At 43.6% G+C, this 14,369-nt stretch overlaps 1 protein-coding gene across 2 annotated transcripts in view; it reads right to left on the bottom strand.

Annotated features, from left to right (window-relative positions):
- Nucleotides 1–785: 785 nt before the first annotated feature.
- The window catches only part of RGL3 (ral guanine nucleotide dissociation stimulator like 3), a 43,770-nt gene continuing 30,186 nt past the window's right edge, over nt 786–14,369 (bottom strand). For both annotated transcript variants that reach the window (XM_061629691.1, XM_061629726.1), the window contains exons 14-17: nt 6,139–6,283; nt 4,235–4,384; nt 1,943–2,057; nt 786–1,857 (exon numbers count right to left, since the gene is read on the bottom strand). In XM_061629691.1, the coding sequence (XP_061485675.1) occupies nt 1,244–1,857; nt 1,943–2,057; nt 4,235–4,384; nt 6,139–6,283 (1,024 nt within the window). In that variant the 3' untranslated portion in view covers nt 786–1,243. The remainder of the gene's footprint in view (nt 1,858–1,942; nt 2,058–4,234; nt 4,385–6,138; nt 6,284–14,369) is intronic.

The following is a 14,369-nucleotide window of genomic DNA, read 5'->3' as shown; positions in this document are numbered from 1 at the left end:
GCCTGCTCTAATGACCATTGAAAACAATTCTCTCCCACTTCTTTTTTTCAAATCTCAAGGTAGCTGACAAGGAAATGAACAGTATATTGACAAATAAAAGCAAAACCTTAAAGAAAACAGTTAACATAGTTTCTGTGTGTAATAAGTCACCCAAGGATCAAGCACAGAGGAAGGATTCTTACTGGGAAGGCTTATCTCTTCATTCCCACCCCTCTCGTGTGCATGATCAGAATGGAGATTGCCTCCTCTCCCCATGCAGCTGGGAGCCTTAAGAAGGAAGCTGCCCATTGGCACCACCTCCCCATGCACAGCCTTTCCTGTAAGAATCCCCTCCCCCCAAATGCCTGTGATTCATTAAGGAAAAACAAGATGCAGAGGTGCATGCTATACAGTAAACATCTAGTCTGGCCCTAAAAATATTGTTAAACCCTGGCTGCCTTTGGGAAAATCGAGGACTGCCTTGATCTCTGCTCCTGCCCTGCTGTTTTGCCACAAAGGGTTCCTAATTCATCTGCAACAGAGCCTGCAAGAAGCTCTGGTGAGAAAACAGATCAAATGAAGAGAAACAGTTCAGGAGGCAAATGGCAGAAAGCTGGAGAAGGCTCTTCAAGGCACTGGACCTCCTGGAAGAGCAAAATTCGTTGTCAGGTTTCCCTTTCTTCTTGGTTACTCTTATCGTGCCTGATTGACTAACAGCTCTTGCAGCCAGGAGAAAGCCACACAGCCACCGCATCTAGCACAGCACAGCAGCATATATGGGGTTAGAGAAACCTTGATAGATCTCATCAAATTCTTTTATTGAACAGCGTTTCTTACACAAAACCAGCTATTAGAGGACTGGGCGCTTCCTTTTCCCTGGTAGGCTCAGGTAGAAGCCCACCACCCACCTCTGCCTTGGACCACATTATTGAGTTCTGGAGAGTGTTGCATTTCCCTATAGAATATGGCTTGTCTCACTCATGTGAAACATTCAAACACTGGCACTGCATGACTTCTCTGATCTCTGCTTGAAATCCACTGTATGTCTTGGCTGCACAGGCTGCATTTTGGACTAGATAAGCCTTAAGCCCATCCCTCTTTTGGATCTATATTTCTAGGATTACTGAGAGACGTTTGGGTGGAACAGAGACATGGAATCTCACCACTAGCCAATTCATAAATGTTATCACTGCCTCACGGCGCACTCAGTTCTCCTGCCCGTGCGTGTATGTGGCCTCACAGACGGGGTCTGTAATCAGAGATATTAGCACTGGCCCTGAGGACCCAGTTCTGTGTTGCTGTGGAACAAGGCCTTGGGGCCTCTCGTGGCTTCTAGAGCTTGAGGAGCTGAAAGACGGGGGATGACACAAGGACTGGGGGATCTTGGCCAAAGTGATGCCCCTTGGGAAAAGCAAGGGGGTGACTGGGGTACAAAAGCAGGAGTCGTTGGTCTCTGTGAGGAAGAGGGTGGGACAAGGTGAGGTGCAGCTGGACTGAACGGCTCCAGAGGTAGGGGATGATAAGAAAGAGGCTGGGAGGGAGAAGAATTTGGAGGGTCACTTGGCTGAGTTCCCAGGGGCCTGGAAGGAGGAGCTGGAAATGAGGGCGTCAGGAAATATGAAGCCAGCTGGCGCTGTGGTGACACAGCGGGGGACTGTGGGCAATGTGGGGCACTATAAGAAGATGGAGGGGCAGCAAGAACTCTGGTGCCACGCTCCTTGTGTGTGAGGGTGCTGTGTGGTGTGGCTTTCCCGTCAGGAAGTGTGGTCCAAATGCATGAGGAGTGGGGGGCTCCTTCTTTGTGGCAGACGAGGAAGTCATAAGGGCCAGCAGAGTTCATGGCGTAGAAGGCATTGGCACTGTCAGGGATCAGCAGCTCTTGAGAGAGAAGGAGAGAGAGAGAATGTGAGGGATGCTGGCAATGCCTCTAGCTCAACTCTGGATCTATGCACCTTTTCCTCACCTTGGCCATCTCTCAAAAGCTGTAGGAGCCGATAGTTGTGTGGTGAGTCCCCTTCCAAGTTGTGCTTCTGCAAGGCACGCTGCACTACAGCTGTGGTCTTATCCTGGCTGGTGATCTGTGAGGAAAATCCACCAGCTTATGGGTCACAGACAATGACACAGGTGTGGTCCAACAATGTGGCAACACAGTGCAAAAGATGTTCACAGGACCAAGAAAGGAAAAGAAAATGCCATCGCCACTATTAAACTGCAGGCAGCCTTTGTGCCAAATTAAAAAGTGTCCCTCTAAAGCAGGGAGTGGGAGAATCTCTCCAGCTGCTGCTGTTGGACTCCATCTCCTATCAGCCCCAGCCAACAGAGCCCATGGATCCAGGACGATGGCAGTTGGAATCCAACAATTTCTGGAGGGCTTTATTTTTATATTTTAAAAAATTAAACACAAACACACAAAGATTTCCTGTCACTGTTTGAAAAAAAGGCAAGGAGGGGAATAATATGTACAACCAGAGCTGTTTTAAGATCCACTGTTGACAACATTTTAAAAAACCCCACACAGCAGCATATTATTCCATTGTGGTCTAGTGGCTAAGAGTGTTGAACTTAGTTGGGAAAAAACTGAGTTCAAATCCCTACTCAGTTAAACAATTTACTGGGCAGCCTTGAGGGTCAGTCTGTCTCAGGCAAACCTAACTCACAGGGTTCTGAGTGATCTGAAGGATGGGTGTGGTGAGAATGTCATGAATAAAAGGCGTATTTTCTCTCTTCTAGGCCATAAAGCAATTTACTAGCAATTTAAAGAAATCTCCAGAAATAAAACCAACAATATGTCAGTATGATACTGTCAAAGGTTTGGGGTGGTCACTTTATGCTTACAATCAACCATCAAACTTCTTAAAGATCACCTTCTGTATTTATATAATAAAGCAGCTAGCTTGGGCTAAGGGGCAATGTGAATGAAGCAATAGCTCGGGCACAACATGCAGGTCACAAATAGCTAAAAACTAAACACAAAAAGCTAAATACTTTTTTTCTCTCACATAAAGGGACCTGGGTTTGAAAGTAAGCAAATTTCCAGGTTCCTCTCTACTTTGGGGGTGAGGAAGAAAACATAACCCTACCAAAGTGGTACTAGATTTTGTACACTGGTTCCTATGTACAACTGTGCTGTCACTAAACAATAGCTCCCATACATGGAAGATTTTCAGAGTTTCAGGGCCATACTAAACACAAATCATGATGCCAAAGTCAAACAACAGTCAAGACTCTGAGTCAGAGGCTGCAGACTTTCCAGCTAAGGAGCCAGACCAGGTGCAGGGCTCTGAGCCAGGAAGCCAGGAAACCACTGAGCTTGAGGTTGAGGAAAATGAGCTCACAGAAGAACATCTTGTATCTGTAGGGCCAGAGCCTGGGCCCTCACAGGTACTTCCCCAAGCCTGAGGAACCAAATGCTTCCCTTAGGACCTCACCAGTCCAAGGGGGTGCACCAGGCAGGAGAGATTAGGAAACAGAGTGGGAGTGCCTGTCTTCAAGCCAGAGGGTACTTTAAGTACCTACAGTTAGTCACAAGGGGTTGGAGCCTGAAAGAGGTAGTCTGACAGCAGGAGCATTAAAAGGCTCACTTTGGTCTCAGTCTTTGTCAAAGCAAGTTGCTCACCTGGAGCTATCAGTGGTCCTGCAACCCTTGCCTTGGCATCCGACCAGAATATGACTATTACTCATGTCTTTAGCCCCTCCATGGCTGATTAAAAAAAACATATATAATCAACATGGGGGACCAACCAAGCTAGGTCAAACTGTGGTGTGGGGGAAGGGGGGGCTTTAAAACTTTGCCACTGCCTTGGTCCTGATCTGGATCAACCCCACCCACCCACGTGCCTGACAGCGGTAATGGGATGAAAGCTTCTTATTAAAACAAAATTCAGCCACATGCTTGCTAAAAATATGAATAATATCAGTGAATAAATAAGGCTGAAAATTAATTGGCCTTCCTGTACCCTGTACACCCTATTCCCCTCACAAAGCCACAATTCCCAGAGTTCTCTGGGAAGAGGGACTGACTGTTAAATCACTGACAACTGTAGTTCTGTGAGAAGAATAGGGGTCTCCTAACATCTCTTTGCACCCTTCACAAACTACACGTCCCAGGATTCTTTGGAGGGAAGCCTGTTTAAAGTGGAATAATAGTGGAATACATGTATGATGTGAATGTGGCCTGAATCTGCACCAGTTGTCCCCTGCACCTGACAGCTGGTATATATCTGCACCCACCCACCACTTCCCCTTGTCAGCTCACCACAATGCTACGATAAAGGTTGCCATTGCCATACACGTTGTCCATGCTGACACGGATGATGCGCGATTCTGTCCCCTTCTGTTTAGAGATGGGAAATGGCAGGGGCAGCTCGAGTGCAGGGCAGGTTCTTTGCTGAGATACAGGCAGATTCTAGTGAGGGGAAGACAACCAAAAAGGATCAGGAGATGAATCTATGAGTTGTGATTCTCTTCATCACTTTCTATCCCACATGCCTGCAGTTTCCATTAGTCGTCTGGCCATCAACACCATCAGAACATCCTTCTAAGAACTTTTTGCCTCTTCACTTGCGGGTATGGCATTGACAGGCACATCAATGCTAAATTAAGGCTGACTGTCCCCTCAGATACTGATTGCATAGCCTATTGTAAAGCTACAACTGATCCTGATATTCTGGAATGCTCATTCTGTTGTTTAAAATCCAGACCCTGGCTATGAGCATACTGCACCCTGTCCTTGAAGTCTCCCTGTGCATGGGCAGCGTGGCCTACAACGTTGTCAGAATCAGGCAGTTGAAAAGATAAATTCCATCCTAGGAATTATTACATTGAATATAAAACTGCTAGTATCATAATGGCTTTATATAAATCTGTGGTTAATTTTCTGGTCAGCAGTGCTGCATCCAGAAATATTGACTGAAATGTTCTCCCACTGCTTTCTGAATGTTGCCGATATCTGACTTGTGGCCATTTATTCTTTTGTACGGAGACTGATCTGTTTGCCCCGGTCAGTCAGAAGGGCATTGCTGGCTGGTGATAAAATATATACTAGGATGGAATATACCTAGTATAAAATACAAATATAAAGTATTTATATTATATAGTATAAAACAGTATTATAACCTAGTATAAAATATATACCTCCTCCACATTGGAGGAGCGTGTGAATAAGCCCTTGATGGTGTGGTTGCAGATGTTGTGTTAGGTGCTGTAATAGGGTTGTCTGAGTGAGCAACAGTTCCCTGCAAGATCTTGTTTGGCTGAAGCCTTTCACGAGCCCTTCCCAGCTTGACAATCTGTACTCACTGAGTCCTGTTGCTTGAAAGGGAGCTCTCCCCATCTACAGATCTGCTAACGAATAAGCACCCTGGGAAGCCCTTCCCAACCAACAGATATAATATTCCTGCTGTATGTGTTTGAAGTCTAATGTCTAACTACCTAGAACCAGTCTCAAAAGTGAAACCTTAATCAGTGGTTACATTCAAGATTTGATGCAAACTGAACTAGGACATATCCCAGCATTTTATACTACTGAAGTGTGTGGTGGGAAACTTCTTCTCCTTTGTTGGTAATTCACATGAGGGTTTTTTTTTCAAACACAGAAGTAAAAATGAACTAATTTATCGTATTGTTGTTGTACTATTAGAATGCTGGCTTTTAATTGTTTTGATATATACTCCTTTCCAGGACACACTTTTTGGCTAGAAATGAAATCAGTCTACCACCTTGATGTCTTCTCCTAGGACTGTCTGTGGAGATTATGAATCCCCATGAGACTCTGCCTGCGGTCCCCACTTTGCTGTGCTTCATGTTCCACCACTATCAGAGGTGCAATTGGTAATGATACAAGAACAGGGCTTTTTGGCACAGGCATCCAAATTATGGAACTCCCTCCTAAAAGAAGCTCAGCTGGCCCTTTTTCAGATGTTCTGTCAAGGCTGTTTTATTTTGACAGGCATTTGTTTTATGTTGAATTTTTCTCCTTCTGCTTTAAGCACCATACTGATTTTTGCATTTGTATGCTTTTTATGTTCTTATTTATTATCCTCTTTTTATCAAACTGTATTATTCTATAGCGACACATTTTAAAATTGTAAGTTGTCTTGGGGACCCTTGCTAGTGCTAAAAGACAAGTCAGAGGTGGTTTTATAAATAAAAGTAAACTACCTTGATAGTGGGGAGTCCCCGAGTTGGGGAACAAGGGGTGCTGGATCCATCTTCAGAGTTAAGGCTGCTGCAGGAGCCCAGTGGTGAGATCCCAGACTTGTCAAGGCCTGGATGAGTGGCAGAGGCTTCTGAGCCCAGGAGAAGTCTGCAGTGGGAGACACAGTGACTTAGATCAAGAGAGCTATGCCTTAGGGGGCCACCATTGTGGTGTAGCGATTAGGGTGTCAGACTAGTGCTGGAGAGATCCAGCTTCACATTCTTACTCAGCCATAAAGTCCACTGGATAACCTTTGGTCAGTCAGCATCTCTTAATCCTAGCTTACCTCACTAAGGTTGCCAGGTCAGAAGCATCCCAAACCCTGAGATTTCAGGGGTGTGCTCTAGTGATGTCATTAAGCATGATATATTAAGCATCAACTACAGTTGTTTGAAGCATACCACTCAAACAAACAAAAAATAGAGGTGATCCAGTGGACATAGTGAACTTAGACTTTCAAAAAGTGTTTGACAAGGTACCACCAAAGACTTCTGAGGAAGCTTAGCAGTCATGGAATAAGAGGAGAGGTCCTCTTGTGGATAAGGAATTGGTTAGGAAGCAGAAAGCAGAGAGTAGGAATAAACGGACAGTTCTCCCAATGGAGGGCTGTAGAAAGTGGAGTCCCTCAAGGATCAGTATTGGGACCTCTACTCTTCAACTTGTTCATTAATGACCTAGAGTTAGGAGTGAGCAGTGAAGTGGCCAAGTTTGCTGACGACACTAAATTGTTCAGGGTTGTTAAAACGAAAAGGGATTGCGAAGAGCTCCAAAAAGACCTCTCCAAACTGAGTGAATGGGCAGAAAAATGGCAAATGCAATTCAATATAAACAAGTGTAAAATTATGCATATTGGAGCAAAAAAACCTGAATTTCACATATACGCTCATGGGGTCTACACTGGCGGTGACCGACCAGGAGAGAGACCTCGGGGTTGTAGTGGACAGCACGATGAAAATGTCGACCCAGTGTGCGGCAGCTGTGAAAAAGGCAAATTCCATGCTAGGGATAATTAGGAAAGGTATTGAAAATAAAACAGCCGACATCATAATGCCGTTGTATAAATCTATGGTGCGGCCGCATTTGGAATACTGTGTACAGTTCTGGTCGCCTCATCTCAAAAAGGATATTATAGAGTTGGAAAAGGTTCAGAAGAGGGCAACCAGAATGATCAAGCGGATGGAGCGACTCCCTTACGAGGAAAGGTTGCAGCATTTGGGCCTTTTGTTTAGAGAAAAGGCGGGTCACAGGAGACATGATAGAAGTGTATCAAATTATGCATGGCATTGAGAAAGTGGATACAGAAAAGTTCTTCTCCCTCTCTCATAATACTAGAACTTGTGGACATTCAAAGCTGAATGTTGGAAGATTCAGGACAGACAAAAGGAAGTACTTCTTTACTCAGCGCATAGTTAAACTATGGAATTTGCTCCCACAAGACGCAGTAATGGCCACCAGCTTGGATGGCTTTAAAAGAAGATTAGACAAATTCATGGAGGAGAGGTCTATCAATGGCTACTAGCCGTGATGGCTGTGCTCTGCCACCCTAGTCAGAGGCAGCATGCTTCTGAAAACCAGTTGCTGGAAGCCTCGGGAGGGGAGAGTGTTCTTGCACTCGGGTCCTGCTTGCGGGCTTCCCCCAGGCACCTGGTTGGCCACTGTGAGAACAGGATGCTGGACTAGATGGGCCACTGGCCTGATCCAGCAGGCTCTTCTTATGTTCATATGTTCTTAAATCTCTGACTGGAAATTAAGATAGAAATCTTGAGGGTGTTTCCAGGTCCAGCTGAAGTGATGGGATCATTCCTTCTCACCTGCTTAGATAGCCTGGGTAAGGAACATTTAATCTAGCCTACTTGCTTCCGGCAACAAGGGTTTAAGTGCCCTCAGGCCACCAGAAGGCCATGCAGGAAAAAAGCCTAGTGTTGTGGAGATGTTAGAGGGGAGCACTCAGGAGTAAAGATGGATGCCACTTACTTACTATGGGACTAAGCCCCATAGAACTCAACAGGACTAACTTCTCAGCAGATATTGTTAGGATTGTGCTGTTGGTAAGGCTTGACTAGGGATCCTCTGCAATGGTATCGATATCAAAGCAGGGTTGGCAACCCCCTGCCTGGAATGCCCTGCCTGTCTTTTAACGTGACAACCCAATGTCTGGAATGCCCTGACGTGACTGCTCCAAACTTCTTTACAGACTTGACCCTTAACTGCAGAGAGAGGTTTGAGAAATGAGTAAGAGTTAAGAAGATTCTCTACACCTGGAATGCCCTGCCCCTACCTTTTAACACGGCTGCTCCAAATTTCTTAAGAGATCTGACCCTTTACTTCAGAAAGAGGTCTGAGAAATGAGTAAGAGTAAGAAGCTTCTCTACTCTTTTCTGTCTTGCCTGTGGGCTGCTATAAACTCACTTTGACACCCAACCCAATTCCAGTGAGTAATAATTGACAGAGAGAAAACACACATGGTTTGGTCCACCTTCACAGGCAGTAGATTGGGAACAACAGCAATTGAAGCCACACTTCCCAGGATGTGAATTCTCTTTTATCACTATTGGGCAAGAAACAAACCATCATGCAAATAACAAGGTGCATCATCAGTGGGTTTAAGGGGGTTGAGATGAGCACATGGAACCACTGTTGTTGCTTCTATGGATGTAAGGGAGTAAGGTCAGAAATGAAATGCAACTAGAAAAAGAAAAACAAAAGACAGTGATGATTTTCTAAATGCAATACCATACCAACTGCAACAAGAGTCCTATGAATAAGGCAAAAAACTCAGCATCCCACAACCAGCCAGGGTTCCTAACCAAAACTAAAACAATCCTGGCAGCCAGTCAGGCACAGGCACAGAAATCCCCATGCAGAACAACCTGATCTGGGAGCTACAGTTAGTGCAGAATGCTGCAGCACGATTGCTGACAGGAGTGAGACCCTATCAGCACATAATACTTCTGCTCTGAAATCTGCACTAGTGGCCAATTTCCTACCAGGCCAAGTTCAACGTGTGCTTTCCATGTTATGGGTTCCACATAGTACTTGTCCTGCTCTTGTAAGAAATCAACCCTTTAGTGTGGCAGCACCTACGCTTTGGAACTGCCTGCCTATTGACACTGTGTGTGTGTACTGTCTTCAAGTCGATTCCAACTTATGGCGACCCTATGAATAGGGTTTTCATGAGGCTGAGAGGCAGTGACTGGCCCAAGGACACCCAGTGAGCTTCATGGCTGCGTGGGGATTCGAACCCTGGTCTCCCAGGTCATAGTCCAATACCTTAACCACTACACCACACTGGCTCTATTGTACTCATTTGGGCACCTGCTAAAACCATTTTTGTTTAGGTAAGCCTACGCAGGCATCTAGAAGGTATTATGTTTTTTCTGTTTTTAACTCGTTGGTTTTATTATTTTGAATGTTTTTAAATACCTGTGTTTAACTGTTTTTGCCAATAATTTTATTGTTTTAATTCCTTCTATAAACTGCTTTGAGTTTTTTTACAATAAAGCAGTATAAAATGTTGTAAATAAAGTACATAAATAAATTTCAGAGTCACTGTGGCCCTTGGGTCTCTTTCCTCCTTTAGGCACAAAGGAATCTGCCTTATATCGAGTCATGCCATTTGATACCATCTAGCTCAGTACTTCTGACATGGACAAGCATTGGCTGTCCAGGATTCCAGGCAACAGTCTCTTCCAGAGATTGAATTTTGGACCTTTGCATGCAAAGCATGGGCCCTACCACTGAGCTGCAGCCCTGTTTAAAAAAGTATCTCTTAAAATTGTTCTTTTCAGTTCACTAATGAATGCACAGCATACTAGGGCAGATCCACACCATGCATTTAAAAACACATTCAACATTCATTTGAAGCACATGAATCCCACCACGGAATCATGGGAACTGTAGTTTGATAAGGGTGGTGGGAACTATAATTGTGAGGGGGAAACTTCATCTTTGGGATAATGTGCTTCAAGTGCAAGTTGGATGTACTTTAAATGTTCTATGTGGATCTGCATTACTTCATAAACTTTACCTGTATATAAATCATTTTAATTAAATTTTAAAATGGAAATAAGTTACAAAGTTCACTGGGTGACCATGGGCTACTCACCATCTCTCAGCCTAATCTCCCCCTCAGGGTGAAAACAACAGAGGGGGACCATGACCCCCAAGGAACAAGCGCACTTCATTTCCTCTACATTTTAAAATAATATAATAATTTACAACCATAGTGTGAAATCAGATACATGTCAAGACATAGTATGGAGAAATATTTGTATATATTTATATATTTACATGTTTATTATTTACACAGCGTGTAAAGATATTTACAGTGCAATCCTATGCATGTTCACTCAGAAGCAAGTCCCAATGTATTCAATGGGGCTTACTCAAACAGGGAAGCATGCACAGGACTGCAAGTCAGTCATAAGGAACTTCACTCACCCAATCCAAAATTCAGAATCATGCTACTTTACACTGTCTTGCACTGTTTTATACTTGTTTTATGGTTATTGGATTTTAAATGGCTTTATTTCTTGTGAGCTACCTTGGTTTCCAACCCTACCTTACAGGGTTGTTGGAAATATTCCATATACACACACACTGGAAATGTAAAAATACATACACCCCATATAATAGTTTATTGTCGAAACTAGTTGGCCATTGCAGAACATTTTTTAAGTATTAGTTTCTTGCCAAATAAAAGTAGTGACACGTAAGAAAGCTCTGCCTAACTGCTTAAAAAAAAGATCAGAGGGGGAGAGATTTACAACACAATCCTTTTCTATGTGCACTCAAGTCCCATTGATTTTCGGCACAATCCTAACCATGTCTACTCAAAAGTAAGTCCTACTGAACTCAATGGGGTTAACTCCCAGGTATGGGACATTAGCATTGCAGCATTACTCCCAGAAAAGCTAAACACTAGGAAGGTTTTCAAAACAGGTTATGAATAAGACAAATAAACTGTCCTCTTCAACAGTTCAGTAAAATTTAAATTTGTTTGACTCCTTAATTAGAAAAGTATAACACTGCAGCATGTACACTTTTTAAAACTTCTGTTCAAATTTTTTGAAAGATAAAATGTATAATATGCCATTTTTGCAAGTAATGAAAAAACCCTGCATGCACATTTATTATAATTATAACTAAAATTGTTCACTGAGTATGCCCACCAAAATCCTGCTGTGATCGTCTGTTGCAGTGCAACCCTATTATGCATGTTTACTTAGAAGCAAGTCCCAATCCTGTACAATGAAAGTACTCTTTATGCTGCTGAAAGCTATATATTTACTGAATTCCTGATGTGAGACAAGCAGGAAAAGGAAGCTGTTCTCAGAACTTGAAATGGGGTTTGGGTATTGCCTGGGGGGTCAACAAATCTTGTAAATTACAAGCCTGACTTCACTTATTGGTTAAAAACGTGAAAGGGCAGGGATTAGAGCAGCCGGTACTAAAAGAAGTTGTGGGGGGCGGCAGCTGTCATTTCGGTTTATATCTTTTGAACCAGACCACCTAGAAACTTAATTTTTTTTAAATGAAAGGTAAGCGTCTGGAGATTAAGGTGACTCACCCAGATACCCAGGGAGAACCCCCCAAAACCAGACTCTCCTAGCAACCCTATACCTCACAGGATTGTTCTGAAGATAAATGGGGGAGGGAAGAATCATTTATATTTTGTTGCATTTATATACCGCCCATAGCAAGTAGCTCTCAGGGCGGTAAACATAATAGGATAAAATACATACATCATAATAATAAAATCACAAAACATATAAGACACAATGAAAACAAAATACAATTAAACAAAATATAAGATGATACCTCCTACAGCACAAATAACTTTTACATAGCCAAGCAGCATGACACTTCACACAAGCAAATGGGTCTTTGGTGGCATGGATCAGAAAATCGTGAGCCTCAGATACAGTACACTTTCCTACCTCAAACTTTCCAGTCAGTGTTAACAAACACCTAGATGCCTAGTCCCCTGACCACCTAGAAATCTGAAGCTAGAAGCAACCATCTGAAATACTTTGTTCATCCTAGACTGTGTACACACCATACATTTAAAACACATGACTTCCCCTCAAAAATCCTGGGAACTGTATTTTGTTAAGGATGCTGGGCACTGACGCTCTGTGAGGGATACCATAAATGTATACCATAAATGTAAGGCATGTAATAATAATAATAATAATAAGCTTTATTTCTACCCCGCCCTTTTTCCAATAGGACTCAGAGAGGCTTACAACTACAAACAACACCAATTAAAACATACAGAAGTATACTATTAAAAAAGAATTAAACTATGAGAAAAATTAAAACCATAAAACACAGGTTAAAAACAGAGGACAATTTAAAATAATAAAATCATATAATGTAATCACCAAACCTATGACACTTAATCCTGGCCATTCTCTATCCCAAATACCTGTTGAAATAAAACAGTCTTTACTTGTCGCCGGAAAGACAGCAAGGAGGGAGCTGATCGCACCTCACTCGGAAGGGAGTTCCACAGCCTAGGGGCTGCCACCGAAAAGGCCCTATCTCGTGTCCGCGTCATATGTGCTTGGGAAGGTGTGGGGAACACAAGAAGGGCCTCACCTGAAGATCTCAAATCCCGGACAGGTTCATGTAGGGAGATACGATCTGTCAGTTAGCCTGGACTTGAGCCGTATAGGGCTTTGTAGGTCAAAACCAGCACTTTGAATTGTGACCGGAAACAAATTGGCAGCCAGTGGAGCTGTTGTAACAGGGGAGTTGTATGGTAACCAGCCCCGGTTAGCACTCTGGCTGCAGCTTTGTACCAATTTAAGTTTCCGAACAGTCTTCAAAGGCAGCCCCACGTAGAGCGCGTTATAGTAGTCTAAGCGGGATGTAACCAAGGCATGCATCACCCTAGTCAGATCAGGCAGCTCCATGTATGCAGCCTTGGGGTTCCACAATACACCTGGAACAAGCTTTCCTCTCACAAAACATTTCCCTGCTTCTCGGAGGTATACCTCCTTTGTGCCTGTATCTCCTATTTAAATTTGAGCTACAGTTCAGCCCCAGGAGTTAGGACTTATTATACAGCCACGAGAGTGGCTATATACTATAGCCAGCATGGATTTTTCACATTCCGCAATGTTAAATTGAAAATACCCCCATGCCATTCTGATGCTTCCCATAAGCTCATTTCAAAATAAAACCTTACAAAACTTAGTCCTGAACTCAGAAACGCTTGCTTAACAACCCTCTCAATTTTCATGGCAATACACAAAACAGTCAGACAGAATAGAGAGTCTAAAAAGAGAGAAAAAAACACAGAGCCCTTTTGGACTTTTTTCTGTCAGAGTTCTCATAATACGTTGAAATTCATTAAAACTCAGCCATGTTCACAGAGTACCTGTAATCCTATTACTGACCTTGCCCCATACTCTGACTTTCATCTTCTGCAGTTTTAAAGTTAAAAAAAAAAGCCTGGCTGACTTTTAATTAATTTAAGAAATTTTGCATTGAACTGAATGATAGTGTTGGGCATGCTCAGTAAGAACAAACTCTCAGTGTTCTAAAAGCCAGGCTCACAGCTCCTTGGCTTGTCTAATCAGGGCCACATCCACACCAGACTTTGATTTCACTTGAGACAGTCATGGCTTCCCCCAAAGAATCCTGGGAAGTGTAGTTTGTGAAGGAAGGGTGCTGAGAGGAGACTCCTATTCCCCTGACAGAGCTCCATTGGCCAGACTGGTTTAACAGTCAACCACTCTGATTGAAGGCCTGTGAGGGGAACACAGCGTCTCCTAGCAACTCTCAGCACCCTTCACTAACTACACTTCCCGGGATTCTTTGAGAGAAGCCATGACTGTCCAAAGTAAGATAAAGGCCTGGTGTGGATGTGGCCAGGGACAGCTTTGGTTTAAATTTGGGTGGGAGGCTACATGTGCCTGCTATAGACTAAAAAGTTGGGGGAAACGCTGAAAAGCAATGATACTGTTCACAATGTTTTCCTTTTGGAAAGGGGCTTCCCCTCTGCCCAGTGCCCACCCACCCAATCTCCTCCCCTCCCCCCTCCTACCGTCCCTGCCCCTCCCCTGGGTCACTGTTGGACTACGACCTGGAAGAGCAGGGTTCGAATCCCCACACAGCCATGAAGTTCACTGGGTGACCTTGGACCAGTCACTGCCTAGAGGAAGGCAATGGTAAAACCACCTCT

The sequence above is a fragment of the Rhineura floridana genome, chromosome 1, assembly GCF_030035675.1.
Source record: "Rhineura floridana isolate rRhiFlo1 chromosome 1, rRhiFlo1.hap2, whole genome shotgun sequence".
Classification (NCBI taxonomy): Eukaryota; Metazoa; Chordata; class Lepidosauria; order Squamata; family Rhineuridae; genus Rhineura; species Rhineura floridana.
The sequence above is the reverse complement of the archived record's forward strand: the minus strand, read 5'-3'. Positions and strand labels throughout refer to the sequence as shown.